At 38.6% G+C, this 25,850-nt stretch overlaps 1 protein-coding gene across 1 annotated transcript in view; it reads left to right on the top strand.

The window, feature by feature from the left end:
- LOC309602828 (3',5'-cyclic-AMP phosphodiesterase 4D) overlaps positions 1–25,850 on the top strand; it is a gene marked incomplete at its 5' end in the record, with an annotated part of 548,873 nt that overhangs the window by 86,532 nt on the left and 436,491 nt on the right. The window contains one exon of the mRNA XM_082336816.1: positions 10,837–11,069. Within this exon, the coding sequence (XP_082192942.1) occupies positions 10,837–11,069 (233 nt within the window). The remainder of the gene's footprint in view (positions 1–10,836; positions 11,070–25,850) is intronic.

Below are 25,850 nucleotides of genomic sequence, written 5' to 3'. Positions count from 1 at the left end.
CTAATATCCAGTCTAAACGTCCCCTGGCGCAGCTTGAGGCTGTTTCCTCTAGTCCTATCGCTTGTTACTTGGCAGAAGAGACCGACCCCCACCTCGCTACAACCTCCTTTCAGGTAGTTGTAGGGAGTGATAAGGTCTCCCCTCAGCCTCCTTTTCTCCAGACTAAACAACCCCAGCTCCCTCACCCGCTCCTCATAAGACTTGTGCTCCAGACCCTTCACCAGCTTCGTTGCCCTTCTCTGGACATGCTCCAGCACCTCGATGTCCTTCTTGTAGTGAGGGGCCCAAAACTGAACACAGTATTTGAAGTGTGGCCTCACCAGTGCCGAGTACAGGGGGACGATCACTTCCCTGGTCCTGTTGGCCACACTATTTCTGATGCAAGAAAGCAAGAAGCCTGTCCAGATCCCTCTGTAGGGCCTTCCTACCCTCCAGCAGATCAACACTCCCACCCAACTTGGTGTCATCTGCAAATTTACTGAGGGTGCACTCGATCCCCTCATCCAGATGATCGATAAAGATATTACAGAACTGGCCCCAATACTGAGCCTTGGGGAACACAACTTGTGACTGGCTGCCAACTGGTTTTAACTCCATTCACCACAACTCTTTGGGCCCAGCCATCCAGACAGTTTTTTACCCAGCAAAGATTACACCTGTCCAAGCCATGAGCAGCCAGTTTCTCCAGGAGAATGCTGTGGGAAACGGTGTCAAAGGCTTTACTAAAGTCCAGGTAGACAACATCCACAGCCTTCCCCTCATCCACTAAGCAGGTCATCTTGTCATAGAAGGAGGTCAGGTTAGTCAAGCAGGACATGCCTTTCCTAAACCCATGCTGCCTAGCCCTGATCACCGGCTTGTCCTGTACATGTGATGTGTGGTGGCACTCAAGATGATCTGCTCCATAACCTTTCCCAGCACCGAGGTCAAATTGACAATAGTTCCCCAGATCCTCCTTCTGGCCCTTCTTGTGGATGAGCATCACATTTGCTAACTTCCAGTCAACTGGGACCTTCCCAGTTAGCCAGGACTGCTGATAGATGATGGAAAGTGGGTTGGTGAGCACTTCTGTCCGGTCCCTCAGTACCCTTGGGTGGATCCCATCTGGCCCCATAGACTTGTGTGTGTCTATGTGGTGTAGCAGGTCGCTAACCATTTCCCCTTGGATTATGGGGGCTTCATTCGGCTCCCCATCCCTGTCTTCCAGCTCAGGGAGCTGGGTATCCTGAGAACAACTGGTCTGACTATTAAAGACTGAGGCAAAGAAGGCATTAAGTACCTCAGCCTTTTCCTCATTGCTTCACTGTGTTTCACCCCACATCCAATAAAGGATGGAGACTCTCCTTAGCCCTTCTTATGTTGCTAATGTATTTATAGAAACATTTTTTATTGTCTTTTACGGCAGTAGCCAGATTAAATGCCAGTTGGGCTTTGGCCTTTCTAATTTTCTTCCTGCATAACCTCATGATGTCCTTGTGAGTGGCCCGCCCTTTCTTCCAAAGGTCATAAACGCTCTTTTTTTCCTGAGTTCCAGCCAAAGCTCTCTGTTCAGTCAGGCCAGTCTTCTTCCCCACCAGCTCGTCTTTCCACACGTGGGGACGGCCTGCTGCTGTGCCTTTAAGACTTCCTTCCTGAAGAATGTCCAGCCTTCCTGGACTCCTTTGCCCTTCAGGACTGCCTCCCAAGGGACTCTGTCAACCAGGCCCCTAAACAGACCGAAGTCTGCCCTCTGGAATTCCAAGGTAGCCGTTCTGCTGACCCACCTCCTTACTTCTCCAAGAGTTGAAAACACTATCATTTCATGATCACTATGCTCAGGATGGCCTCCAACCATCACATCCCCCACAAGTACTTCTGTGTTTGCAAACAATGCATCTGGTGGGTCACCTTCCTTACTTGGCTTACTTACCAGCTGTGTCAGGAAGTTATCTGTCTTCCACACCTTCCAAGAACCTCCTAGACTGTTTCCTCTCTACTATATTGTGTTTCCAACAGAATTCTGGTAAGTTGAAGTCCCCCACGAGAACAAAGGCTAGTGACCGTGAGACTTCTCCCAGCTGCTTATAGAATATTTTGTCTGCCTCTTCATCCTGGTTGGGTGGTCTATAACAGGCTCCCAGCATAATATCTGCCTCGTTGGCCTTCCCCCTGATTCTTAGCCATAAACACTCAACTGTATCATCACCATCATTAAGCTCTAGACAGTGAAAACACTCCCTAACATACAGGACTACCCCACTGCCTCTTCTTCCTTGCCTATCCCTTCTGAAGAGTTTGTAGCCATCCATTGCAGCACTCCAGTTGTGCAAGTCACCCAACCATGTTTCTATGATTGCAATTACTTCATAGTTTTCCAACTACACAATGACTTCCAAGTCCTCCTGAGTCCCATTGTCTGATTCAGTTCTTTCAGGGGTGCTGTGTTGCCATAAAACTTGCTTTTCAAGGCCCAAGATAGTATTCCAGGCAGTGGCATGGGTCACAGGGTATATTTCCAACCATCGAGTAGTTGCTTCCGCCATTGTAAACACATGTGGCTTGCCATGGTGGTTCATGATAGTGTGATATAATTATTCTGCCAGGCTTCCCCATAGTGATGTTTCAGCCATCGTCCTCTATACCAAAAAGGCTTCAACCGCTTGGCTTGCTTCATTATGGCACTCTTTTTATATTCATGGATAAGCTGTACAATGCCATCAATGGTCAAGTCCACCCCTCAATCACAAGCCCATTTGTATGTTGCATCCCTTCCCAGATGTCCTGATGTGTCATGGGCCCATCGAGCTATGAATAGCTCCCCCTTACATTGCCAGTCCAGATCCACCCAAGCCACTTTAATTCCAGCAGCCTGGTCCAACTGCTTGTTGTTTCAATGTTCTTCAGTGACATGACTGCTGGGTATGTGAGCATCTACCTGATGTGCTTTTACAAACAGATTGTCTACCTGAGCAGCAATATCTTGCCACAATTCTGCAGCCCAGATCAGTGTACCTATGGACTGCCATTTGGTCTGCTTCCATTGCTGTAGCCACCCCCACAGAGCATTTGCCAGAATCCATGAGTCAGTATAGAGATAAAGTACTGGCCATTTTTCTTGTTCAGCGATATCTAGAGCCAGCTGGATGGCTTTCACCTCTGCAAACTGACTTGGTTCACCTTCTCCTTCAGCAGTCTCTGCGACTTGTCATGTAGGACTCCACACAGCTGCTTTCCACCTTCAATGTCTTCCCACGATACAACAGGATTGATCTGTAAACAGGGCATATTGCTTTTCATTTTCTGCTAATTTATTATACAGTGGGGCCGCTTCAGGACGGGTCACCTCCTCTGGTGACACTCTGATGTTTTGGCCCTCTGGCCAGTCCATGATCACTTCTAGGATTCCTGGGCGGTTAGGGTTTCCCATTTGAGCCTGTTGCATTATCAGTTTGACCCACTTACACCACGTAGTATCAGTTGCATGATGCATAGAGGGGACCCTCCCTTTGAACATCCAACCCAGCACAGGCAACCGAGGTGGCAAAAGGAGCTGTGCTTCAGTACCAACTATTTCTGAAGCAGCTCCAACTCTTTCATATGATGCTAATATTTCTTTTTCAGTTGGAGTGTAACTGGCTTCAGATCCCCTATATCCCCAGCTCCAAAACCCTAGAGGCTGACCTCAAATCTCTCCAGGCGCTTTCTGCCAGAGGCTCTAGGTGGGGTCATGGTCCCTGACTGAGGTGTAACGCACATTTTTCACTTCTTGTGCTGTCTGGACTGACCCAAGGGCTACTGCATGAACTATCTCCCATTTAATTTATTCAAAGGCTTGCTGCTGCTCAGCACCCCATTCAAAGTCATTCTTCTGGGTCACTCGATAGAGAGGGCTTACAATCAGACTATAACCTGGAATATGCATTCTCCAAAAACCCATGACACCTAAGAAAACTTGTGTTTCTTTTTTGTTAGTTGGTGGAGACATAGCTGTTATTTTATTGATCACATCCATTGGGATATGATGCCCATCTTGCCATTTTATTCCTAAAAACTGGATCTCCTGTGCAGGTCCTTTGACTTTGTTTTATAGCAAAACCAGCTTTCAAAAGAATCTGGATTGTCGTTCTCCCCTTCTCAAACACTTCCTCCACTGTGTGATGATGGTGATGTCATCAATGATGTCATCAATATACTGCAGGTGTTTGGGAGCTTCACCTTGTTCCAGTGCAGTCCGTATCAATCCATGGCAAATGGTAGGGCTGTGTTTCCACCCCTGGGGCAGTCAATTCCAGGTGTACTGGATACCCCTCCACGTGAAAGCAAGCTGTGGCCTGCACTCTCCTGCCAAAGGGATCGAGAAAAATGCATTGGCGATATCCATTGTTGCATACCATTTGGTGGCCTTTGACTTCAGTTCATATTGGAGTTCTAGCATGTCTGGCATGGCAGCACTCAGCGGCAGCATGACTTTTTTCGGGCCTCGATAGTCCACTGTTAGCCTCCACTCTTTGTTAGATTTTTGCACTGGCCATATGGGACTATTAAAGGGTGAATGAGTCTTACTGATCAATCCTTGACTCTTCAGTTGCCGGGTCAGCTTATGGATTTGAACCAGGGAGTCTTGACTGGTACAATATTGTCACTGGTGCAGTCATGATAGCAATTGGCACCTGCTGTTCTTTAACCCGCAGCAACCCCACCACAGATGGGTCCTCTGAGAGACCAGGCAAGCTAGACAGCTGTTTAATCTTCTCCATACTCAACACAGCTATACCAAAAGCTCACTGGTAGCCTTTTGGGTCCTTGAAGTACCCCTTCTGAGGTAGTCCACACCAAGGATACATGGAGCCTCCGGACCAGTCACAATGGGATACATTCCCAGTTAGGCTTACCTTAGCTTCCAACACAGACAGTTCTTGGGATCCTCCTGTCACTCCAGAAATACGGATGGATTCTGCCCCTTTGTGATCTGATTGTGTCCACTAGAGCTTTATACTCCTATGGGGCTGATGTGCCAGGCCATCGAATCCACACACTCCAGTAAACCTGGTTGTCCCTTTCCCCTGCCTGGTCGAAGGCAGGGCCCCTCTATTCCTGTTCAGAGTCTTCATTACTTGATTGTTGTAACTGCAAAACAGAAGTCTCTTCATCAGGGTCGAAAGTGCCATCAGCCCTTCTGCTCTGCCCAACAGACACTGGAGCAGTAATTTTCATGGATGGATGCCTTTTGGCTGTTGTTTTTCCTCGCAGTTCCTGTACCCAAGCTTCTAGTCTCCAAGTAGGTTCACCATCCCACTTCCTCATGTCCTCCCACTGGTCACGCAGGAAGAACCACAGGGTTGCATGTGGTGTGTGCCACTGGTACCCTTTCCCTTGAACAGAAAAAGGCTGGCTCTTAATAGCTGAGACATTGGTAAGCATGGGTAAGGAAGACCTATCCTTCTTGGATTGCTGGGACAATGTTGGGTCAGTTTCTCCACAGCTGAGACCCACAGGGAGGAAGTGAGATTCTCCTTGAATTCTCGGAGTTGGCTGGCCAATCCTGTCCAGCTAATTATCTCCAGGATGTTGGCATATGATGTCTGTGCACTTTGTACAAATTTTCGCCACATGGACCATGTGCATCAGATTTCATCCGGGCCTTTGGATATCTGGTTGTCATCCAGGTTGCTATAGATCACCTCCACTGCAACTAATTCCCTCAGATACTGGATACCTCCCTCAATTGTAGTCCATTTTCTTTGGGACTTTGGAAGATCTTCCTTAAAGGAAGATCCTGTGTCCTTCACACACAACCCAAGTCACCTCGAAAGACTGAGGACTCCTGCCCCTTTTCCAATCCCTTTGTCAATGGCCTTATCCCTAGCAAGGGATCCCAGCTGCCAGGCTTCCTTACCCTCTAATTCCTGATTATTGCCCCCCCGTAGCTCAGCATCAGAGTGACCAGCTGAGAATTTGCTTGCCTGGTTGATGGCTGAAACCTTTTCGTATATCTCGCAGCTCATTTAGGGCTAGAGATCGAGTGGTTTCTGTCTCATTTATAATTTCCGTCCCTTCCTCCTTCTATTCCTGTGACTGCTCTGCTGCAGAACAGTCTGCCTCTTCTGATTCTTTCTCCTGCTTTCTCTTAGGAGAAGCTTCTTGAACCCTTACTAAATGAGTTGACTTCCACTTCCATTATTTCTTTTTAATTATACTAACTGTGTGTGCAAGCCAGGACTTGTGTGATTTGTAGTAAATAAAGCGTGTAGTCACAGTCCACAATGAGGATAAATAAAATATTAAATAGCTACGTGTTACTTGAGAAGTGTCATTTGTGCAATAAATAAGACAAGGATCTTCTTGAAATATGGCCATATTGATCATGTGATTAATCACTGTTTTGTAATGTGTAAATGTAAGAATACTGAATTGAAGTAGCACACATGGCTGTTAATCTGCCATTTTCTAATATTTAGGTGTATGACTCTGCAACCTTCTTAGTGTTGTTTTTGTAGGTTTTGGTTTATGTTGTATAAGCATGCCATATGAGAGCAATTAATTTTTTCCTTTGAGTTCTTTTAGTCTAAAAGAATGTTCAGAAGGGCTGACTTGTGCCCTTATTTAGTTCTTTATAGTTTTAAAATTAAACTGATTTAAATGAAACAGTTTAGAGTATATACTGTCCCAATAATTTTATCAGGCATTCCAAACTTTTTCTTTTTATCACAAAGGTGGTATTATGACATATTATGATACAGTACCTTAGTATATATTTTGTATGTGTGTACAAGCTGTCTGTCTCACATTCATGTGTTAATGCTGTGAATGTTAGTGCTGAAAGGTCTTTTATGTGTTGATGCTGCGTGGCTTGGTTTCTATACTTCAGTAAATGCTTTAGAGGCAGCAGGAAGATGGCTAACACCAAATCTTTTTCTTCCATATATTTCTTGCATTTCTGAAAATTCAGATCTTTTACAACTGTTTTTGATGTTCCATTGTTTGCTGTTTACCTTTACCCATCTGGTAATTAGGAGCTCATAAAAGTATTATCTCTACCCTCATGCAACTTCATGCCGCACAATTTAAGTTTTCTATTTTTGTTCTTATCAAACTGATTAGTAGTTTTCTTGTCTTTCATATAGTGATACCATTTTAAGTATATCTGCATTCAGGTACATGACCTATTCCATCTTCTCCACAGAGCGACACAAATATGAGCTTCTTGGCCTCTATTTGACTTCCTAATTATCCTCATAGTAAGACAGTCTGGGTCCAAAGAAAAATGTCCTTTGTCCTGGGCATGCTGTTCCTCATCCTTGCATATACATATGTTTATGTAGTCTCTCTTGGATCTCTCTTTGAAGCCCTTTGCATCACCAAATGTCTCTTACCCTGTGTCACTCATTCCCCTAATACCCCTAATATCTTTTGAAGCTCTCAGAGCTTCACAAGTAATTTATTGATTTATTTATTTATTTTTTATTATTTATTTATTAGTTATTAAATTATTATTAAATTTATTATTTATTAATAAATAATTATTTATTATTTATTTAGTTATTATTTATTAAATTATTATTAAATTTATTATTTATATTATTTATTTATTGATTTATTTATTTTCTGGATTTCTCAACCACTGAGATTGCAATTTGTTTGATCCCTCTCCCCCTCACACCCCCTTTATTGTTTCAAATCTCTCTTAACAGACCACACTCTTAAAAAACACTGGTTTAAATTCCAGTCAGGACACCTGGGCTGGATGAAAAGACTGCTAGATGGGCAGAAAACTAGTTCCACTGCTGGGATCAAAGAATTGTGTCTCAGCATCTGGCTGGCAGCTGTTAATGGGCACATCACCCTGAGGGGTTGATACTAGAGCCCATGTTGAAGTGCAGAGTTCAGCACCCAGACAGGATAACCTGAAGCACCGGCACAGGCCGGCAAGTGACTGACCGGGTCACAGCCCTGCTGGAAAGGACCTGGGGGCTTCAGTGGACTGCGGGGTGCGTAGCAGCCAAACACTGCGCTCTTCATCATAACTAAAACAAACCACATGCCAAAGTGACTGTAGCTAGTGGGTGAAGGGGAATGCTGGGCGCCCCAGGAGGGCTGGGGCCTAGGGCACACGATCACTGAGGAGCGCTGGAGGGGGCTGAGCTTACTTAGTCTGCTGCGGAGGGGGTGAAAGGCGATCTAATGGCAGCTGCTGGAAGGGTAGTTGCAAAGGACAACAAGTTTAAGCTCTCCTCAGTGGCGGTTTAAGGAGGGGCAAGGTCCCCTGATTGGGAGGTTCAGATTGAACATCGGGAACATCTTCTCCATTAGGAATGTGGTGCAGCACCGGAGCAGGTTACCCACGGAGGCTGGGGAATTTCTGTTGTTGGAGTTTTTTGAGATTCAGACAAAGCCATGGCTGATGTGACCTAGTGTTGATGACAGTCCCATTTGGAGTGAGGCTGGACTGGACAGCCTCATGAGGACCCTTCCAAACACCAGTTCTATCATTCTGTGAACAAATATAAAACTCCTTACAACTATGTTCACAAAGGCAAAACAAGCAATGCATGTTTTTCTTCTTTTAGCCAAGATGAGTAAAATCAATATGATCAACGTTTCCTGGTTTAGATGCCTGAATAAATATTGCCTGAAATAAAAATATGCCTGAATCGGTGGCCTATTTTTCCAGAAATTGATTTAATTTTCCATTGTCGGCAAAATATACGTTAGGTGCCTTTTTGATTTCTGCAGAGCTTGGCTTTAATATATGGGTTGGAATTCTTCCCTTCCCATATGGTTTTCTTTATGCCATAATCTTCTACCTCTCTCAGTTTTGCATATGAATTTAAGAAGAAGTTGCCCAGTGAGTTCACTTTCTCAGTTCAGCTACCTCATTCTGATTGTCTGTGGCTGCAATTCAAGGATTTTTATGATTTTCAGAGCTGCCCAAAAATCAACTGATGAAGTATATCAAATAACCTCATGTGATAGATTATTTTTAGCTCTGATATTTTTCATTTTTCATTTCTTTCAGAGCTATAATTAATTTCATTAGTATTTTTTAATTTACTCAGCTGTCTTGAATATCTACTATGCACACACTGAAATTACAAGCCTGAAGTTAAACTTCTCCCTGGATGACTATAACATATTAATTCTTGTAGCATTTTCACAGTGATTGATTTTGCTATTGATTTGCTTCAGAGTACACGCATTAATGCATACCATTTTATAATCTTTGTTTCCTTAAACTACATTACAGCTAGGTGAAGAAAAATAGCTAAATTATGAATTTAGATTTTATGATTAAAAATTTAATTAGAAATAGTTTGCTCACAGCAACTGCTCAAGCTCCGAGTATAAATGGAGCTTATTAATACTACTCATCATGAAAGGTGTTTCATTAATGGCTCTTCCTGTGCGGACAGAATAAATACATTGCTGTGCAAGGTTTTCTTGCAGGTGTGCATCAGTCCTCATGAGACAGGTCAAACTGAAGACCATGTCTGCACTGTAACTGGAGGTGTGATTGTAATTTCTGGACATAGTCTAGCTTGCTTTATTTTGTATACCATGTATACCATAATATACACGTGAACTCTAGATTGGCAGAAGCAAATACTCGTACCGGTAACAAGTATTGTATTGGGACTATGAAGTTATTGATACCTGACCTAGGTGGAATAATATATAGCTATATATGCTGTATTCCTAATTCTTAGTTTAGATGTAGAAAATCTTTAGACTTGCTCAGAGCTTGGGTTTCTTCACAGACAAGTAATCAAGGCAATAGTTGCAGACAGTGGTATCTGTGCTGGGGAATTTATCAGGCAATGGTAAAAGGCTTTGTGTAAGACATGGAGAAAAAAGGCCAATTTCTTCTCATTATTACATCAGGCTTCTCAGAATATCAGTGCTCTCAGAAAAGTAATTCTTTGAGAATTTTCTCTCACAATGGTGAGCTGTTTGTTAAAAGTTCTGAAAGCTTTCTGAAGAAACTTTCTCCCTTTTAAATCAATATCAGTTGGACATTTCTTTCCTGATTTGTCTGCCATTCTTCCATGACCCAGAGAGTATTACCAGTAGTTTAGATGATTGATTAAATTAAAAATAATGTTTACTAATGCTTAGACTTAAGATTTCATTAGGGCCTGACCTTCAGCAATTCTAATTAGTCACTGTTACTAAGCACTACAGTGGTTGTTTTAAGTACTCATCACTTACTATTACCATGAAATTGCTGTAAGCAAGAGAGGAAGATGGGAGTTGGGACAGCTGAGAGAATTTAAGGTGAATTTTCTCCTGTTTTCAGTCAGGAAGTATATAGTTGCAAATTTCTGACTACTACTTTTATTTTATTTTATTTTATTATTGGTATTTGGACTCTCACTTCTTCCAAAAGGTAGATAACTTGTAGGGAAGCAAGCATATTATGGGAGAGAAATTTGCCTAATGCAGAGCATGTTTGTCCCCTATACAGGTATGAGTACATATCTTAGATAACAGTGTGTTAATCTCATCATAAAAGAGCTTTCTGTTTGTTTTTAAACCCCCAAATTATCTAAACCCTACAAACTTTTTACTGCATTTTTTCATTCTTTTTCATTTAAAAGAAGGGTAGATGTGGTGCTCGAGGACATGGTTTAGTGGTGGACTTGGCAGTGCTAGGTTAATGGTTGGACTCGATTATCTTAAGGGTCTTTTCCAACCTTAACGATTCTACTATTCTATGATTCTATGATTTTCTCAATAATGATAGTAAAGTATAAGTAATATTTATAAGAAACTAGCTTATGGAAAGGAATTAAAAGAGTTATCAGATTACCCTTATAGATATTTTCCTACATGATGGGTATTTTTTTGCCTTGATCATAGGTTTCAGAAGAAGCTCTGCATCACAGCACTGAGGACGAAGAGTCTTCCCAGGGAATGGAGCCCTATCTTGTGCGGAGATTATCATCCCGTAACATCCAGCTTCCCCCCCTGGCTTTCAGGCAGTTAGAACAGGCAGACTGGGATAAAAAGAATGATACCGAGATCACAAGGCCCACGACTCTTCCACTGAGGATTCCTCCTCTGATTGCCATTACAGCTGCCGAGTCCAGCAGGTAAGGTCCAGCAATTTCTTCTTGATTTGACATTTTCAGTGGCAGGTTAAGGACAGCAGATGCTGCTTCTAGGACAGAAGTTTGTTTCTTTTCTAAATCCCCTAAATAAGTGAAAAAGAAGAATAAAATATTAGTATGTAAATTTGTGGCTGACACATGATAATACTGTTTGTAAATCTTTTGGTCATGTCCAAATACAAACACTAGAAAACCTTTTCTCTGAACATAGCTAATACTTTATATTTAGAAAGAAGACTTCTGGAGGCTCAAATAACCATTTTTTTCTTATTGTAATAAAGATAGGAGCCTTTTTGTGCATAGAAAATTTTTTACATGATACAGTTTCAAGGAATCATGAGACGATTATGCCTGCTCCTGTATATCTATGTTATTTGTAATGTAAATAGTTGAACCTATTTAGTGATAATGATTTGTATTATAATTTCTTCATACATCTGTGACCTCTTATATCATGCATATTTTCTAGAGTAACCTTTGCTGGTCTTAAATGTTTTTGATACCATCCTATTTTCTGTTTTTATTTTCCAAAATGTGTATTGTTTCGAATGAAATTGTTCCTTACAATGGTGAAGGCAATGCAGCTGTTTGGTAACCTGAGCATATATAAGGAAAAGGAAAGATGACACACTGAGAGCTGAAATATAGGATTTACTTGAGAACTTTTAGACATATCTTCAGAGAGAATATTGTATTCTGAATAATGTAGCTGTGAAAAAAAATGAAGGATTTGTAGTACATGAGAAAAAACATAAGTATTCATTAGGGTGCTATGGCAAAAATAATCTAATACTAACTTTAAATTTAATATCACCTCCCAAATCTTATTTCCATGTGGATATCTTTATTTTTGGAATAGGTGAGACCAGTTCTCGAAACATGCTCATAGAAACACTGACTACATCCATAAAAGCATGTACACATTTAGATTGTTTACAAATTTAAATATTATTTGGAGAGATAAATATAATGTCATTTAGTAAAGTTTTGAAGACAGATTGGTGTCTTGATTTTTTTTGTTTTCTATCCATGGAGGCTGGAGAGAAGATTGGTCTGAGATATGGAAGGAAAATAAGTATAGGTGGAATAACAAGAGTTCACATTCCTGGCCTTTCTAAACTTCAGAGTATTTGGCTTTGAAATTTCAGTAGTATTTGGGATGTCCTCTGTAAGCTGTGTAATACACAGGAGGTGCTCTATGTTTTGTTAGCTTTAGCAACACTGACTGAAAAAAAAAAAAAGTATGCTCTTGATGTAGTAGAAGGTCAGAAAGCAGAACGAAAACCACTTATGTCCTATGAAAAAGTCTAAGTGATTACAGATTTCTGGAGACTGAATTATTTCCTAGGCTGGATTCAAATATGCAAGACCAAGACAGTTTGAAGGGTATTCAAATAAATAACAAACATAAAACATACTGGTTATTACGGATAGCTATCTACTGTACTCAGAGAATGATTGCTTCTGTGAGAGGCTTCTTTGTGGCTAAGAATCTATCCTGGGTGTTAAGAAAGAACTTTGTATCCTGCCTATGCCATTCATTCCTGTGTTTGGCAGAATGTGTTTTGAAACTGGACAAAACAAGATTTATCTACCAGTAAGTTTATTTCTGAGAGTGACAGGGAAACAGCAGATCCACAGATTGTTGAATAAAGTTGCCAGGCTGTTTAAACACACAAACAAACCAAAACTGAGCACAACAGCAGAAGCAATTATAATTTTGATGTTTCTTTGTAATATAAAATCCTTAGCCTTTATGATTCTTTCTTAGCTGAAGAGCAAATACGCTGCTACAGGAAGAATATTGCTCAGGAAATTAAATTTCTCTAGATGTTTGGTGCCATTTTTCAGTTGCTAGCTCTCTCAAGCAGCTATGCATTTCCCGCTTATGTGCTTGTAATGCCAGCTGAACAGCTGGAGAAACCTACCTTTTTATCCGGCTTCACGATTTCATGAAAGTACACAAACTTAGGGGAACTATTATGTTTGTAGAAATACAGCTTACCTCCATTGCTTTTGAATTTATGGAAATGTGCAGTTGAGAAAAGGAAAAGACAGATCCTCTGTCTTTGATGGGTAGGTGAGGAGTAGAAGAGCTTTTGGGTCATAGAAACTCATTCTGAGGCACAAGAATTTCATCACTGAAAAAAATCTTAAATTACAAATGTATGTTTTTGAAGCAATATGTTAAAAGATCCCAAAGATAGCATTATAAAGCATCTTATGCTGTGATTTAAATACCTGGAATGCGCAAAACTAAAAACAGTGACAGTGGATGTAGTTTTTAAAATAAAATATGCATTCTATTCCTAAACACACACATACTCATGCACACACACCCATCCACGCTTTTCCACTCTCTTTTTCTCTCTCTTTTTATCTTTATGATGTCTGAGGATTGTTTCTGGGTTTATGTTAGTTTTGTAGAGGAATGAGCTACACTAGTTCAAATAAAGCCTCTCCTTTAAAAAAAAAAAAAAAAAAAACAACAGCAGAGTAGATGAAAAATATAGTTTTATCTTTCACATTTTGTAAACTCTTACTCTTCTGACTCTAAGGAGACATCACAGTGTCTTGTCATTCCTTTCACCCTTCTAATTTCTTTTCATGTATACAGGGAGCCAGAATCTGATTTTTTTTTACCTAGGTTAAAGTGAGACAATAATAAAGATCATCATTCAGATGAAGGATTTATGTCTTATACTGAAGTTTCACATGCAATATGGCTAACATGAGGTATAAAAACAAGTGCTTGCAAATTGATAGACTGAGCCTGCAGCTGGTAGCGACCGTTACATTTATGAAAAGTAGCAATTGCCAGGCCTTCTACGGGGAGGATTAGAAATAGGCAGGCAATTGCTTTTGATATTTCAGTTCTTCCTGTTTTTCTGGGTTTTTTTGTTTTGTTTTGTTTTGGTTGGTCAGGGTTTTTTGTGTGTGTGGTTTTTGTTTTTTTTTTTTTAATAAGCCTGTATATATAGAATATTAAATATTAGCCCGTATATATAGAATATTAAATGTTATATTTACTGTAAGCTAGGATAGCTAGGATATTTGGAGCATGCATGTGACCACATGCTTTAAATTTTGACAGTTTTCCCTCAGATAACTGTAACTAAGTTTACCAACAGTTTTGATGTAGATAACAGCTATGATGCCATACAAGATGGTATGTACAGATAGGAAGGGAACAACAGCAGAATAGTTTTGCTGTCACCAAAGCAGCTGGTATTAAAAGGGTGGGGGACTGTTATACATGTGAACTTATTTGTTTGAGGAGATTTAAGGTATTTGATCGTACCTCCTTTCTAATAACTATTTCAAAGAATGTTTACTTACCTCTATATTTGTTTTGCTCAACAACCACAGCTCCCACCCTGATTCAATACTCAAGCAAATATTTATATTATGATAGTAAGTGTGATATCATAAATTTGATTTCTTCCTTCAAACACTTGGATGTGATTTAGGGCAGTTGGTCAAATCTATATGAAATGATGGTATTGATTTGTCCAAATCTTCATGAAATATGATGAAAGTCTCTTCAGTCACCTTTGTTATGGAAACTACCTCTTTGTATTGTCTAACTCAGAAGAAGAGATTGGATAGGAGAAGATAGGATAGGATATAGATATTCTTGAGCTGGCTGGACCAGCATTTGTTGGACACTATGAAGTTCAATGGCACATATACGTACCCCACCCTCAGTGGTACAGATCCAAGGTGACAGAGGCTGATGTAGTCTTTCATTTTCCCTTTAAAGGACAGCTTTTTCAGTGACTAAGGCGCAAACTACCCCAGTTGTTGCTGTGATTCTTCTGTCCTCTTAATACATATGACTGACATGATGGGAAATGTCATGTTCATTGGATGTAAATTCCAGAAGCGTAAGAGTATATCATGTGCTTGAAGACTCCATTAAAAGGGTTATTTGAAAGCAAAATGTTATTTTGGAGTTGAGATGTGGTTAGAAAGGCTTTCACTACAGAAAAATATAAAATAATTTTTTGTGTTTCATTTAGTTATCTGTAATTCAATATATATAGTGTCTCTTCTTACTGTTTACCCTATTCTTTGCTCAAACATCATTTGGGAGAGATTGTACAACATAGGATCTATTTTAAATTGCTTTTGTATTGCTTATGTACAACTGAAAGTGTGTATATTAGTGTGTTTATGAAACTCTAGAGACCTACAAGAATGACTTACATGATAGTTAATTTCTGAAGTATCATTTTTGCAATGTTCCTTCTGTCCTAATTTATCAGTTTTTCCTTAAGTTAAGTTCTGTGGATTAGATAGGCACGGTACTGCTTAAAAACAACTGTGTTTTATTATCCATTAAAGAAGCAATCAAAACTCTCTATATTGGAAATCAGATAAAAACTTGATTTAAAATTATCCCCAATTTTTCTTTCTGCCCTTTAAAGATGCACTTAAACTTGTTAATATCTGTTTTTGAAAGGAAATATTAGAAAGTTGTTATCAGCATCATCAATGGAAGTCTGATACTACGGCAATACAGACTGAGAGTCCTAATTTCAAACTAAATGTGTCTTAATGTCTACCATTTGCTCACTCATTGTCTTCCTTCTGTCAGAGTAATACCTCAAAGACTAGATTTTGTCTTCTGTAGTCAGGGCAAGAAAAGCTTTTTCAAACATTAAACGACTGAAATGTGTGAATCCTGAGCCATAATTTTGCAATTATTCACTTACTATACCAGCAAAGTATTTTTAAAACAACAGCTAGAATTCCAAATTTTGGTTATTGCTTTAAGGAACTGAGTGTTAGAGAGAGACAGTGAAACAAAGGAGATTGGACCTTAGCAGAGTAACATGTACTAAAAATAAAAGCTGGGGCAAAGCTTCTCTTCAGATTTATTTATTTGCAACTCAGTAGGGTAGTGTATGCAGTGAAAATAAGTGGGAACTATGGTTTATATAGTGTTGAAAAAAAAAAAAAAAAGGAAATTTGCTATTTCATTTATTTTTTAACTTAGAATTATGATCTTGGGCCTGCCAAGCTGTAACTCCTCTCAAGAAGATTCTCATGGGTCTAGGCTGTTTTCAACAGCAGCTGTGTTCCCTGACTCACCTGCCAGTTAAGAATAATGTAGAACAGCACAACAATTCTTAGCACTTTTATTGCACATTTCTTTATTTTAGAAGTATTACAAACATGAGCAAATCCTCATATTACCTTTGGGAGATCAGTTAGTGAGCAAGTAGTGTTATTTTCATTTTATGCATAAGAAAACTTGTATGCAAAGGGGTAGTGCAACTGGCCAAGGCTACAGAACAAACCAGTAATCAAACTATGAACAGAATTCAAGAGTTTTTGGCTCCTGGTTTTGTGTCTAGCCTATATTACCTGTCAGAAAGCTGAGGATGGAGCTTGGGAAAAAAAAAAGAAAAGCTTCACATTTATCTTAACCTTTAAAAATAAAGTTGGTATGTCAAGGATAATTTTACTGACCAGGTCTGAGGAGGTTTTTAATTGTTATTAGTGGGAGTTAAACACATAACCGTTGTTATGTATCCGAACTCACACTGAACCTATGTTTCTATCATACTGACTCAGTCTCATTTAACTCTGACTGCAGTATCTCTTACAAAGAAAAGTATATTTAATTAGTGTGGAAACCAAAATTGAGTCAGCATTTAAGCTGAGATCTATGAGTGGGAAAAATCTGCGGGAATTTGTAAGGTTAAGTGGACATTAGAAGCCTTAATGCTCTGTGGCATCCAAGCGTTGGTTTTAAGAGAGTCTTCTGTTCTGGTGACCAGCATCAACAATTTCTATGTTGTTATATGTCTTCTGGAATCATTTTGGAGAACAACTTAAAAATAATTCTGTTGGTCAAGACTTGCATTGACTAGGTGCTGAACAGAATTAAGGAAGCTGTGAAGGTAGCGGGTCCCATACCCGAATACTTGCATAATCGTAATGCTTGATGCCTGTGGAAGACTTCAGATCTCACACTTATCTCCAGTCCCTCATCTCCCAGAGAAAAGGGTTGGTTTAAATTATGCCTAGCATTAAGTGGATGATTTAGATCTGATGCACAGGTAGGCTATGGAAGACAGCAGATACTGTGTCCAGTCCTGCATTAGCCATTCTAAAATACGTTTTTTAAAAAAGGATTTTGATCAAATGCTACCATTTTATTCAGCAGTGGTAAAATTTCCAATTTTTCAATAATAAAAATGACCTCTTTCCCCTTTGAAATCATTATTTATATAGTGTAGACTGGAAACAAACATTACTGTAAATTGTGGATGAATAGCGTGTGTGTACATGTATTTTCTAGTTTGAAATTTATAATTATTATTTAAATAGGCATTTTGAAACAGTTACTTTTAATCAATAGATATATCTGAAAAAAATCTAAAACATGGTATAGCCCTCTTTGACTGCAGTGTTATATAATTAACAGATAAAATTTGAGATAAACTTTTAAAACGTCGGGTAACAGCACATAATAGTCTGAGCTAAGGTTATTTTTTGCCCTTGCTGAACTTTATATGATTTCTGTCATGCCATTTCTCCAGCTTGCCAAGGCCCTGTGCATGGCAGCCTTCCAGTGTATCAGGTGCTCCCGCCATTCTGGTGTCATCTGCAAACTTGCTGAGGGTGCATTACATCTTACTGTCCAGATAGTTGTTGAAGGTGTTAATCAGTCTTGGCTCCAGTATTAACTCCTGGGGTAATCTGTTCTTACCTCGCTGCTGCTTAGATTTGGAACCACTTGCCCACTACCTTTTCAGCCTTATGGTCCAGCCCATTTATTGTCTGCCTTGTAGTCCACTCATCTAGCCTGTGTCTTATAGCTTGGCTACAAGGTTTCAGTGAAAGTCTGTCAAAAACCTTGCTGCTGCTGCTCTTGTCTTTCACAGAGCCAGGAATTTCTTCATGAAAGGGAATCAGGTTCGTCACATATGATTTGACCTCAGTAAATTTGTGCTGAGTGTTCCCAATCTCTTCTTGTCCTTCTTATGCTTAGAAATGACTTCCAAGAGAACTTGCTTAATAACCTTCCCAGGATCTAAGATGAGGCTGGAGCAGCCTGTAGTTCCCTGAGTCCTCTTCTTCTCCCTTTTAAAGAAGGTCAAACTGTCAGACCTTTTCAGGCCACTGGGGACTTCTGCCAGTCACCACAACTTTTCAAAGATGATAAATAGAACATGGCTTCACAATGACATTGACCAGCTTTGTCAGCACCGTTGGATGCATCCCATGTAGTCCCAGGAACCTGAACGTGACAGATTTACTTAAGCAGAACCTAACTTGATCTTTCCCTAGAGAAGGTGGTCCCTTCTACTCCTCCAAACTTTCCTTCTGGACAAGGTGACCTGGGAGGCCTGAGAGCAGACCTTGCCAGTAAAATAAGGCAAAGAAGGGTTTGATTACTTCATGCCTTTCCGTGTCCTTCATCACTTGGTTGCCTACTCCATTCAGCAACAGGCCCACATTCTCCTTTTTCTTCTTCTTGCCTTTGATGTACCTTTTTGTTGCCCTTCGTCTCCATTGTCAGTTTCATCTCCAGCTGAGCTTTGACTTGACTGATGCCATTCTTGAAAAGCTAGGTGATACTTCCATATTCCTCCTTGGAAATGTGTTTCTTCGTCCACCTCCTGGACTTTTGCTTTTTGCATTTCATTTCCATCCGAACTTCCCTGTTCAGCTAATTCAGTGTCCTGCTATTGTTTCTAAGCCCTTAATCACAGTTTATCCAGGATACTACAGGAAAGTGAGTCACTGGCTGATTATGTAGGATTTTTATGATAAAATATTGTTTTAATTTTTCTATTATTATTACATTCTATATGCATTCCATAAAAAGGAGGGATTTCTTAATGTGACTACATGCTGTCCTCTGTTTTTGCATTCACATAATTTGTGTTAAACAGAGTAGGAGAGACTGTTTTCTTGTTTCATAGCTGATTTGATTGTAGGTATAAAGAGACTGGTCATTTGCTAAGTGATCTCTTTAAATGATTTCTCCTGATGATTCTTCCTAGTCTGTTCTCACTTGTGTGCTTAGATGATTATTGGTGCCAAGGTCTACAGCTGCAATGGCTCACCTTACAGGGGAAAGCTCAAAAAGTAAAAGACTGCTTCTAATTATAATTGGTTAAAGTTGCAGTGAGGTAGGGGAAGGCTGGGAATTCATTAAGATCAGCTTTACTTTCTGTACCATAAGTGGAGAGGTATTATGTTAACAGTTTTTAAAAGATTTATACTTTTCAGGTATTGCCTTTTTTTGAGCATTTAACCAGTAAAATAGTTATTTTGTTAAAATATTTCTTCGGGCAATCAGCCTTACCCAAGCTCACACACAATTTTTGATTCACTATTGAAAATGCAGTGTGAAAAGAAATGCATAACAAAATAATCTTTTAATATATACTTTTTCACTATGTCATATTAATGTCAATTTAGAGATGACAAAAGAAATCAGAAAGCTTATACAATTAGAGAAATACATAGTGTCTTCCTTATGAGGATTTTTTTCATGTTGGGAATTGTCACTTTGGATTAGCTTCACTCTTAAAGATGTCTTCGTCTCTTTCTGATTTGCATTTCAATCATCCCTATAAGCAGCAACTTATAAATACAAACAAGAAACCTACTGGACTGTCACAGGCACATAAAGCTGAGAGAAAGACAGGAATCACTTCAAGAGGGTGATCCAGCTGTGGGTGAATCCAGCCTTTAGGACAATTCCATCCAAGCTGTCTTGACCTGGAAGGACGTGGTGAACAATTGAAAGAGAGCACAGAGCAGCTCAAAGGCACCTTGTGTGGTTGTGTGCAGAATAGTGCCTAGCATCTCTGCAGTTTGTGCATACCTGGGAGAGAGAATCAAACTAGAAGCATATTAATTCTGAGCATTTACGTGACCCAGTCTTTCTATAGGTCTGTATGCACAGTCACTGTTGTATCATCTCTATTAAGAGTGATTACAGGTATATTTTTTTCTCATGTGTTCCTTTCTCTAAATCAGCAGAAGTGAGAAGGTGGTGAACAGGCAAAGAATTTGGGCTAGGCAGCGAATCAAGCTGTTGTCAGCGTTCCTTACCTCTCTTGCTTCAGTACAATTCCATGTGGAGACAAGCATTTTATCGCATAACCTAACAATTAGTACACACAATTCATAATAAAATTGGATGCTACTTTATAGCCTTATTCTATTTATAACTTAAAACATACCTGGCTAAGGAAATCCTCTGACAAGAAAGCTGATGGACTTTGGGAGGTTACTTGGGAAGGTCTGCTTGGTAAGCATATCCACTATGCCTGTTCTGTCGTTTCTTTTGTCAGGTACCTGTTTATGGGCAGTACAGGTTACAGGATGTTGGCTAGAAAGACTCTTGGTCTGGCTAAGTATGGCCATTCTCACATAAAATGGATTGTAATAGTTTCTTTTTTCTAGACCATTGTCATCTGTTCATAATATGCATTCCTTCAACTTGATTCTGCAGAATTTTCAGCTGTGTTCAGACCATTAGTAACCATAACTTTACTAATAAATTAATATTTGTACATAAGCATATGCATAGTAAGGCCTTCATTTGTTTTATGATTGGGTGAATACAGATTTAGAATTACAAGTTTACTTTATATCTTTTGAACATATTTCCAGTAACATTTCTCATGACAAGCAAATGATGCAGTTAATGCAGATTAGAAATCTCACTTTGGAATTTGAACATTTAACACCTTTAAGGGTAGCTGTTTAAACAGTGTACAATATCACATCCAAATATATAAAGAATATTTTAGATAGTGGTGATAAGGCATTTTGTTTGCAGGATTACACACTATTGGAATGGAATGAACATTTTATAATGCAACACTTTTATCAAAATGCTATTTCATTAAATGACATGATTTTGTGTTGAAATTTTATTTAGAGCAAAAAATTATTTTGTATTCTTACAGATGGAATTTACTTTTTCTCTTCACTCTGGAGCAATTTTTTTGATTTGAAAAAAATAGTCTCCTATTAAATAGAAAGCTCAAATGCAGGAAGTAAGATTTGAATTTATTGAGATGATGCTTTGATTCCCACTAAAAAACGTAAAAGGAAAATCCATAGAGCAGACAATGAATAATGTTCCAGATTGGAACACAGGGGAATAAATGGGATTTTCTGGAAACACGAGGAAGTTTATTTCTTCACAATTGTAATCAAAGCGATACTTTAAATGATCAAGCATAGAAAGCGATTTCCACATACATATTTTATATTAGGTGTACTCTCTGAGAACAGCCTGTTAAGTACATTCACTTATCTACTGTCTTTCTTTTTCTGTTTCTAGTCTAAACCTGCAAACTTTCTTCCGATTCTTTTAAATATCCTAGTTACAGTTTTCCCTTTCACTTCAGATGAAGTTCGACATTAGTTCTCTGAAAAGTAAATGGATCAGATCCTCTTGGGACTTGAATATACCATAATTTTTGCTTTCCTTAAAATGGTTTTCTTTAACAGAGATAATCTCCATAAAATGGAGATTAAAAGAAAGGACTTTAAAATTATCTTGCAAAAATATATGGGCAGATAATTTTTAATTCTTGTAACATCAAAGACAATAGAAGAGCCAAGCCATGCAAGGCTGTAACTCTGGTTTTACCTCTTTCCCAGCACTGAATCAATTTTATGAGATGTTTTTTGTAGGTCTGTTGCTTGAACTTCTGAATACAGAGTAAAAATGTGGGCCTTATCAGAGGATCTACTCCATGTGATAGAGTAAGATCTGGTTGACTGCTATTACTTTCAACAAAATAAGTTTCCGTGCAATCTCAAGTAATGGCTATGTAATGGTCTCATTCTGTTCTCTCTTGCCACATCCCATCTCAACTATAATTTTCCTTAATTCAAAAGTAATTTGGGTCTTTTTTCTGGTATAGGTGACAAGGTGATTAAATGCAACAGTTTGACGATGAGAAATGTGTGAATAGGTGGCTGCAGAATCTCACAGACTCTACAATAAAAGGTTTCATTACAACAGTCTGTGGCCTTATCAGGTCTAACATGTTAGACATGTTTGCATGTCCCTAACAGGAAATAAATGTATGGTGATAAGATAATTCTTGATAGCTATGTATGATCTGAAATTCATTGAACATGCAGAAATTGAGACTTTTCAATGGAGGCAAATCAGCAGTGCAGATTTTTAACTGCTTTTACCTAGTTTTATACTCGAGCAATTGGATTTTTATGACAACTTTGTCTGAAAAGTTTGAGGGAGTTGTGTCTTTCTCTGACTGCAACCTTGCTGCAACATTTCCTTCCTTAGTTTCCTTCTGTTACTCTGTTTTGGCTCATCTCTCCTTTCTCCTCCAGATGTTTACATCTTTCTGATGCTTACAGATCTTTATTATAATCTCTGTCACTGTCTAAAACATCTATTAATCATACATATTCTGCTTTTCTTGGTCTGCCACAATGTAAGATAGTTGTCTTTCATGTTCTCTATCATTTTTGTAACTATTCCTCATCTTTGACAGAAGACCTGAATTCAACGTGTTTTGAAATTATCACCACTGGACACAAGCATGATTGAAGAAGAACATTGAGTAGACTGTATCAAGTAACTTATACAATGTATCAAGTAACTTACATGATACTCAGCACCATGGTTTCCAAGACATTTTATGACAATTAAGTTATAGAAACTTTTATGCAATTCTGGAAAAAGAATTTTCAGCTTTTTCTTGGGTAACGTAAATACAGGTGTGAATAGCACAACTTTTTTTTTTTTAATATACAGAGAGAACTAGAGCAAGATATTCAATAATCAGTAGTGAAACTTGATATCATCCTAATAATTTTCCTCAGTCAAAGCTCTAATCTGATTTTATAATTGCAAAAGTAAAATGTATGAAATAATCCTTAGCCCTAAATGTTTCTTTTGAGATGCCTCATTTATTATGTAAGCATGAATCAGTAGCAATTGCTCCTCTTCATCAATTGTGAATATATAATTGTGCTTTTTGATTCACACATTAATTGGTATAAATCTGGACAATAGCTATGCTTCTGTCATCTTTATGTTTGATGCTAAAATATCTTGATGTAGAATATACTTGCAAAGCCTGATTTTTCTGCACATAGAGATGGGGGCAAAATCCTGTTTAATTAAATGGGGACAGGATGCGGCCTACACAGAGGTACTAAAAGCTGTGTGGGAGATTAATGTAAAGTCATCAGTAGTCTGGGGTTTCCTCCGGAGACTGTTCTGTAAATTTAGCCTTAACTGACAACAGAAAAAAAAAGATCTTAAGACTTTCTCTGTTAAGTATAAATGACATGCTAGCTTAAAGTAAATAACAATTATTTAAAAACTTACTTACAGAATTACAATATTTTTATTGTAGTAGAGGAGGAAATCACCAAAAACGAGGGAGGTATAGAAAAAGCCTTTAAAATCCCAGCATTAAGATAATAACATAAAAAAGGCAGTGTTGATTTCTCTGGTAGTTTAAAAATTTTTAAGCTCTTCATTAACATGCTTGTATTTGAGATGATTGTCATTGATTTGCTGGATAAACCAGCAGCTAGATGTACTGTCATAATTTTTTAGAGAAAAGTTACACAAAATAAAGTAGAAGTTGCTAACCTGAAAAGCAACTGCATCATTGTAGATGAATATACTCTAGAGTTAGATTTCCTTCAGCACTGGTTAGTACTGAATTTGTATTAGAAGCTTTTCTGTGGTTCTGATAACCTCACCTCTCAGGATTTTTCTTCTTGCCAAATGCCCTACTGAGTAATGGAATCACGACAGTTGCACTTTTTGGAATCTCCATTACAGCCATGAATAGAACCCGAGCATCCTGAATCCAGTTCAAATGTGAGTGGCATTTCAATTACCAGCTGTGTTGAAGATCCATTATTCCTTTGATGCTCTTGGAAATACGTGCTTGCCCTTACACAATACTTGCTGACAGATGTGAAATCTGCAATTTCTGAAAAAGGTGAGGAATTGCTAGGAGTTGCTAGATGTAAGAGTTTTCCCTAGATTTGAGGACAGTCACTTTGATATTGGGTTATTTTGCCTGTCTTTGATACACCTTGAATTTGGAAAAAACCCCAAACAACTGTTAAAAATAGTAGTGAGAGCAATCTATGAAAGACCAAGTAAAGGTGAAAAACAGACCTTCTTGACCTGTGACAAGAAAATCCAGAAAAGTAAACACTAACCTTTTCAAGATATTTTAAGAGGATTGAGTGGGAATAGCCCAAGATAATCAGGATTCACTATCAGTCAGAGAACACGTATTTCAAAGATAATTGAAATACAGTTGTAGATGTTGCAGTTTTCTAAGAACATTTGAGGATTCTGGTTGTTTGCTTGAATATGTTCTGCTGGCAGCTAGGTAGCTAAGAATGATTGAAGTTTGAGAGATCCAAACCTAAAACTTTTAAATTCGAATTTAGACCTTTGAAAAGCTGCAGTGCAATTGACGATGCAACATTTTTTTCAGTCTCAGATTGCCAGCATAGTCAGTAAAAATAATTTGCAAAGCCTCTCTAGAATGCTTTCTAACAAGCCCTGATGATAGGGCAGGATAAGAGAAGTTATATTCATGGTAGTCCTGTAATATAGCAGTAGTAATTGCTACTGTCTTTTGCACCAATTCATGAGATGCTATTAGCATTACAATGAGAATTGTTTTGGGTGCTCTCTTTTGGCTTTGAATCCTATTTAGAAATCCAATAATAACATTTTTTTTGCTGCTCATCAGTGTGATTCCAGGAGGTAGGACTGGCAGCTTTGACACAGGAAACTCAGTAAGTGTTATCTGGTTTCTTTAATTATAAATTAAAATAACTTTAAAAAATACAGATAGCTTAGAAAGGTTACTAGAAAAAAACCCTACACTCCATAAAAATTTTTGAAGATATTTGGAGAAATTTTCTCACTCTGCAAAACACAGAAAGTTAAATTTGTAAGCCAAGATTAATTGTGGCAAGGGTTTTGCCAAGAAGCACAGTGAAGACAAGCAAAGAAATCTCATAGAAAAGCTATGCTACCAGTTTTCCACCTTGTGTCAAGGCTAATAAAGTGTGCATAGAGTATTACTGAAGTAACACAGAGTGCCAAGGAACTGTGACAAGACTAAGTAAATGATGCTGTTGAAATTGTTTAAATTACAATCACGCCTCTCTTGTATAGCATTTTTCATAGGAATAATCAAGACCTGTATGATGCTGGATAGCTGCATAGTTACTTAAACATAAACATATCTATTATATGATGTGCTTAACTAAGAATTAAGACAGTATGTCACAACCTATTGAAGAATGCAAAAAGCTGTGGACATGATAGCACGGATAAAAGAAAACAAAGCAGGAATATTGTCTCTACCAGTAGAGTGGTGTAAGAGTATGAACTAAGAATATGAACTTTACTTAGAGGATGAAGAGGATGAATCATTCTCTCAATGATTTCAACTGAAACTGCCCAACACTTTCTATTTATGACAGCATTTACTGTCAGCAATTATTTCAGTAATTAAAGCAGTAAGTGGATTATGATTTCTTACCCAGTACTATATCTCAGTCAGAGAAATCATAAGTATTGAGCTACAGGTGTGGTTTTTCCTGCAGCATTAGATGAATTTTAGCTATCCATCATGAATAAGATCCAAACCAGATGATTTAATTGCCTGAGTGATCAGCAACACTCAAAGTCCTGATTCCTGAAGTATGAGCTGTTCGCTCATTTGCAGAACCTGAGGACAGAACTTA

Source organism: Platalea leucorodia (assembly GCF_965183815.1).
Source record: "Platalea leucorodia genome assembly, chromosome: Z".
NCBI lineage: Eukaryota > Metazoa > Chordata > Aves > Pelecaniformes > Threskiornithidae > Platalea > Platalea leucorodia.
The sequence above is the reverse complement of the archived record's forward strand: the minus strand, read 5'-3'. Positions and strand labels throughout refer to the sequence as shown.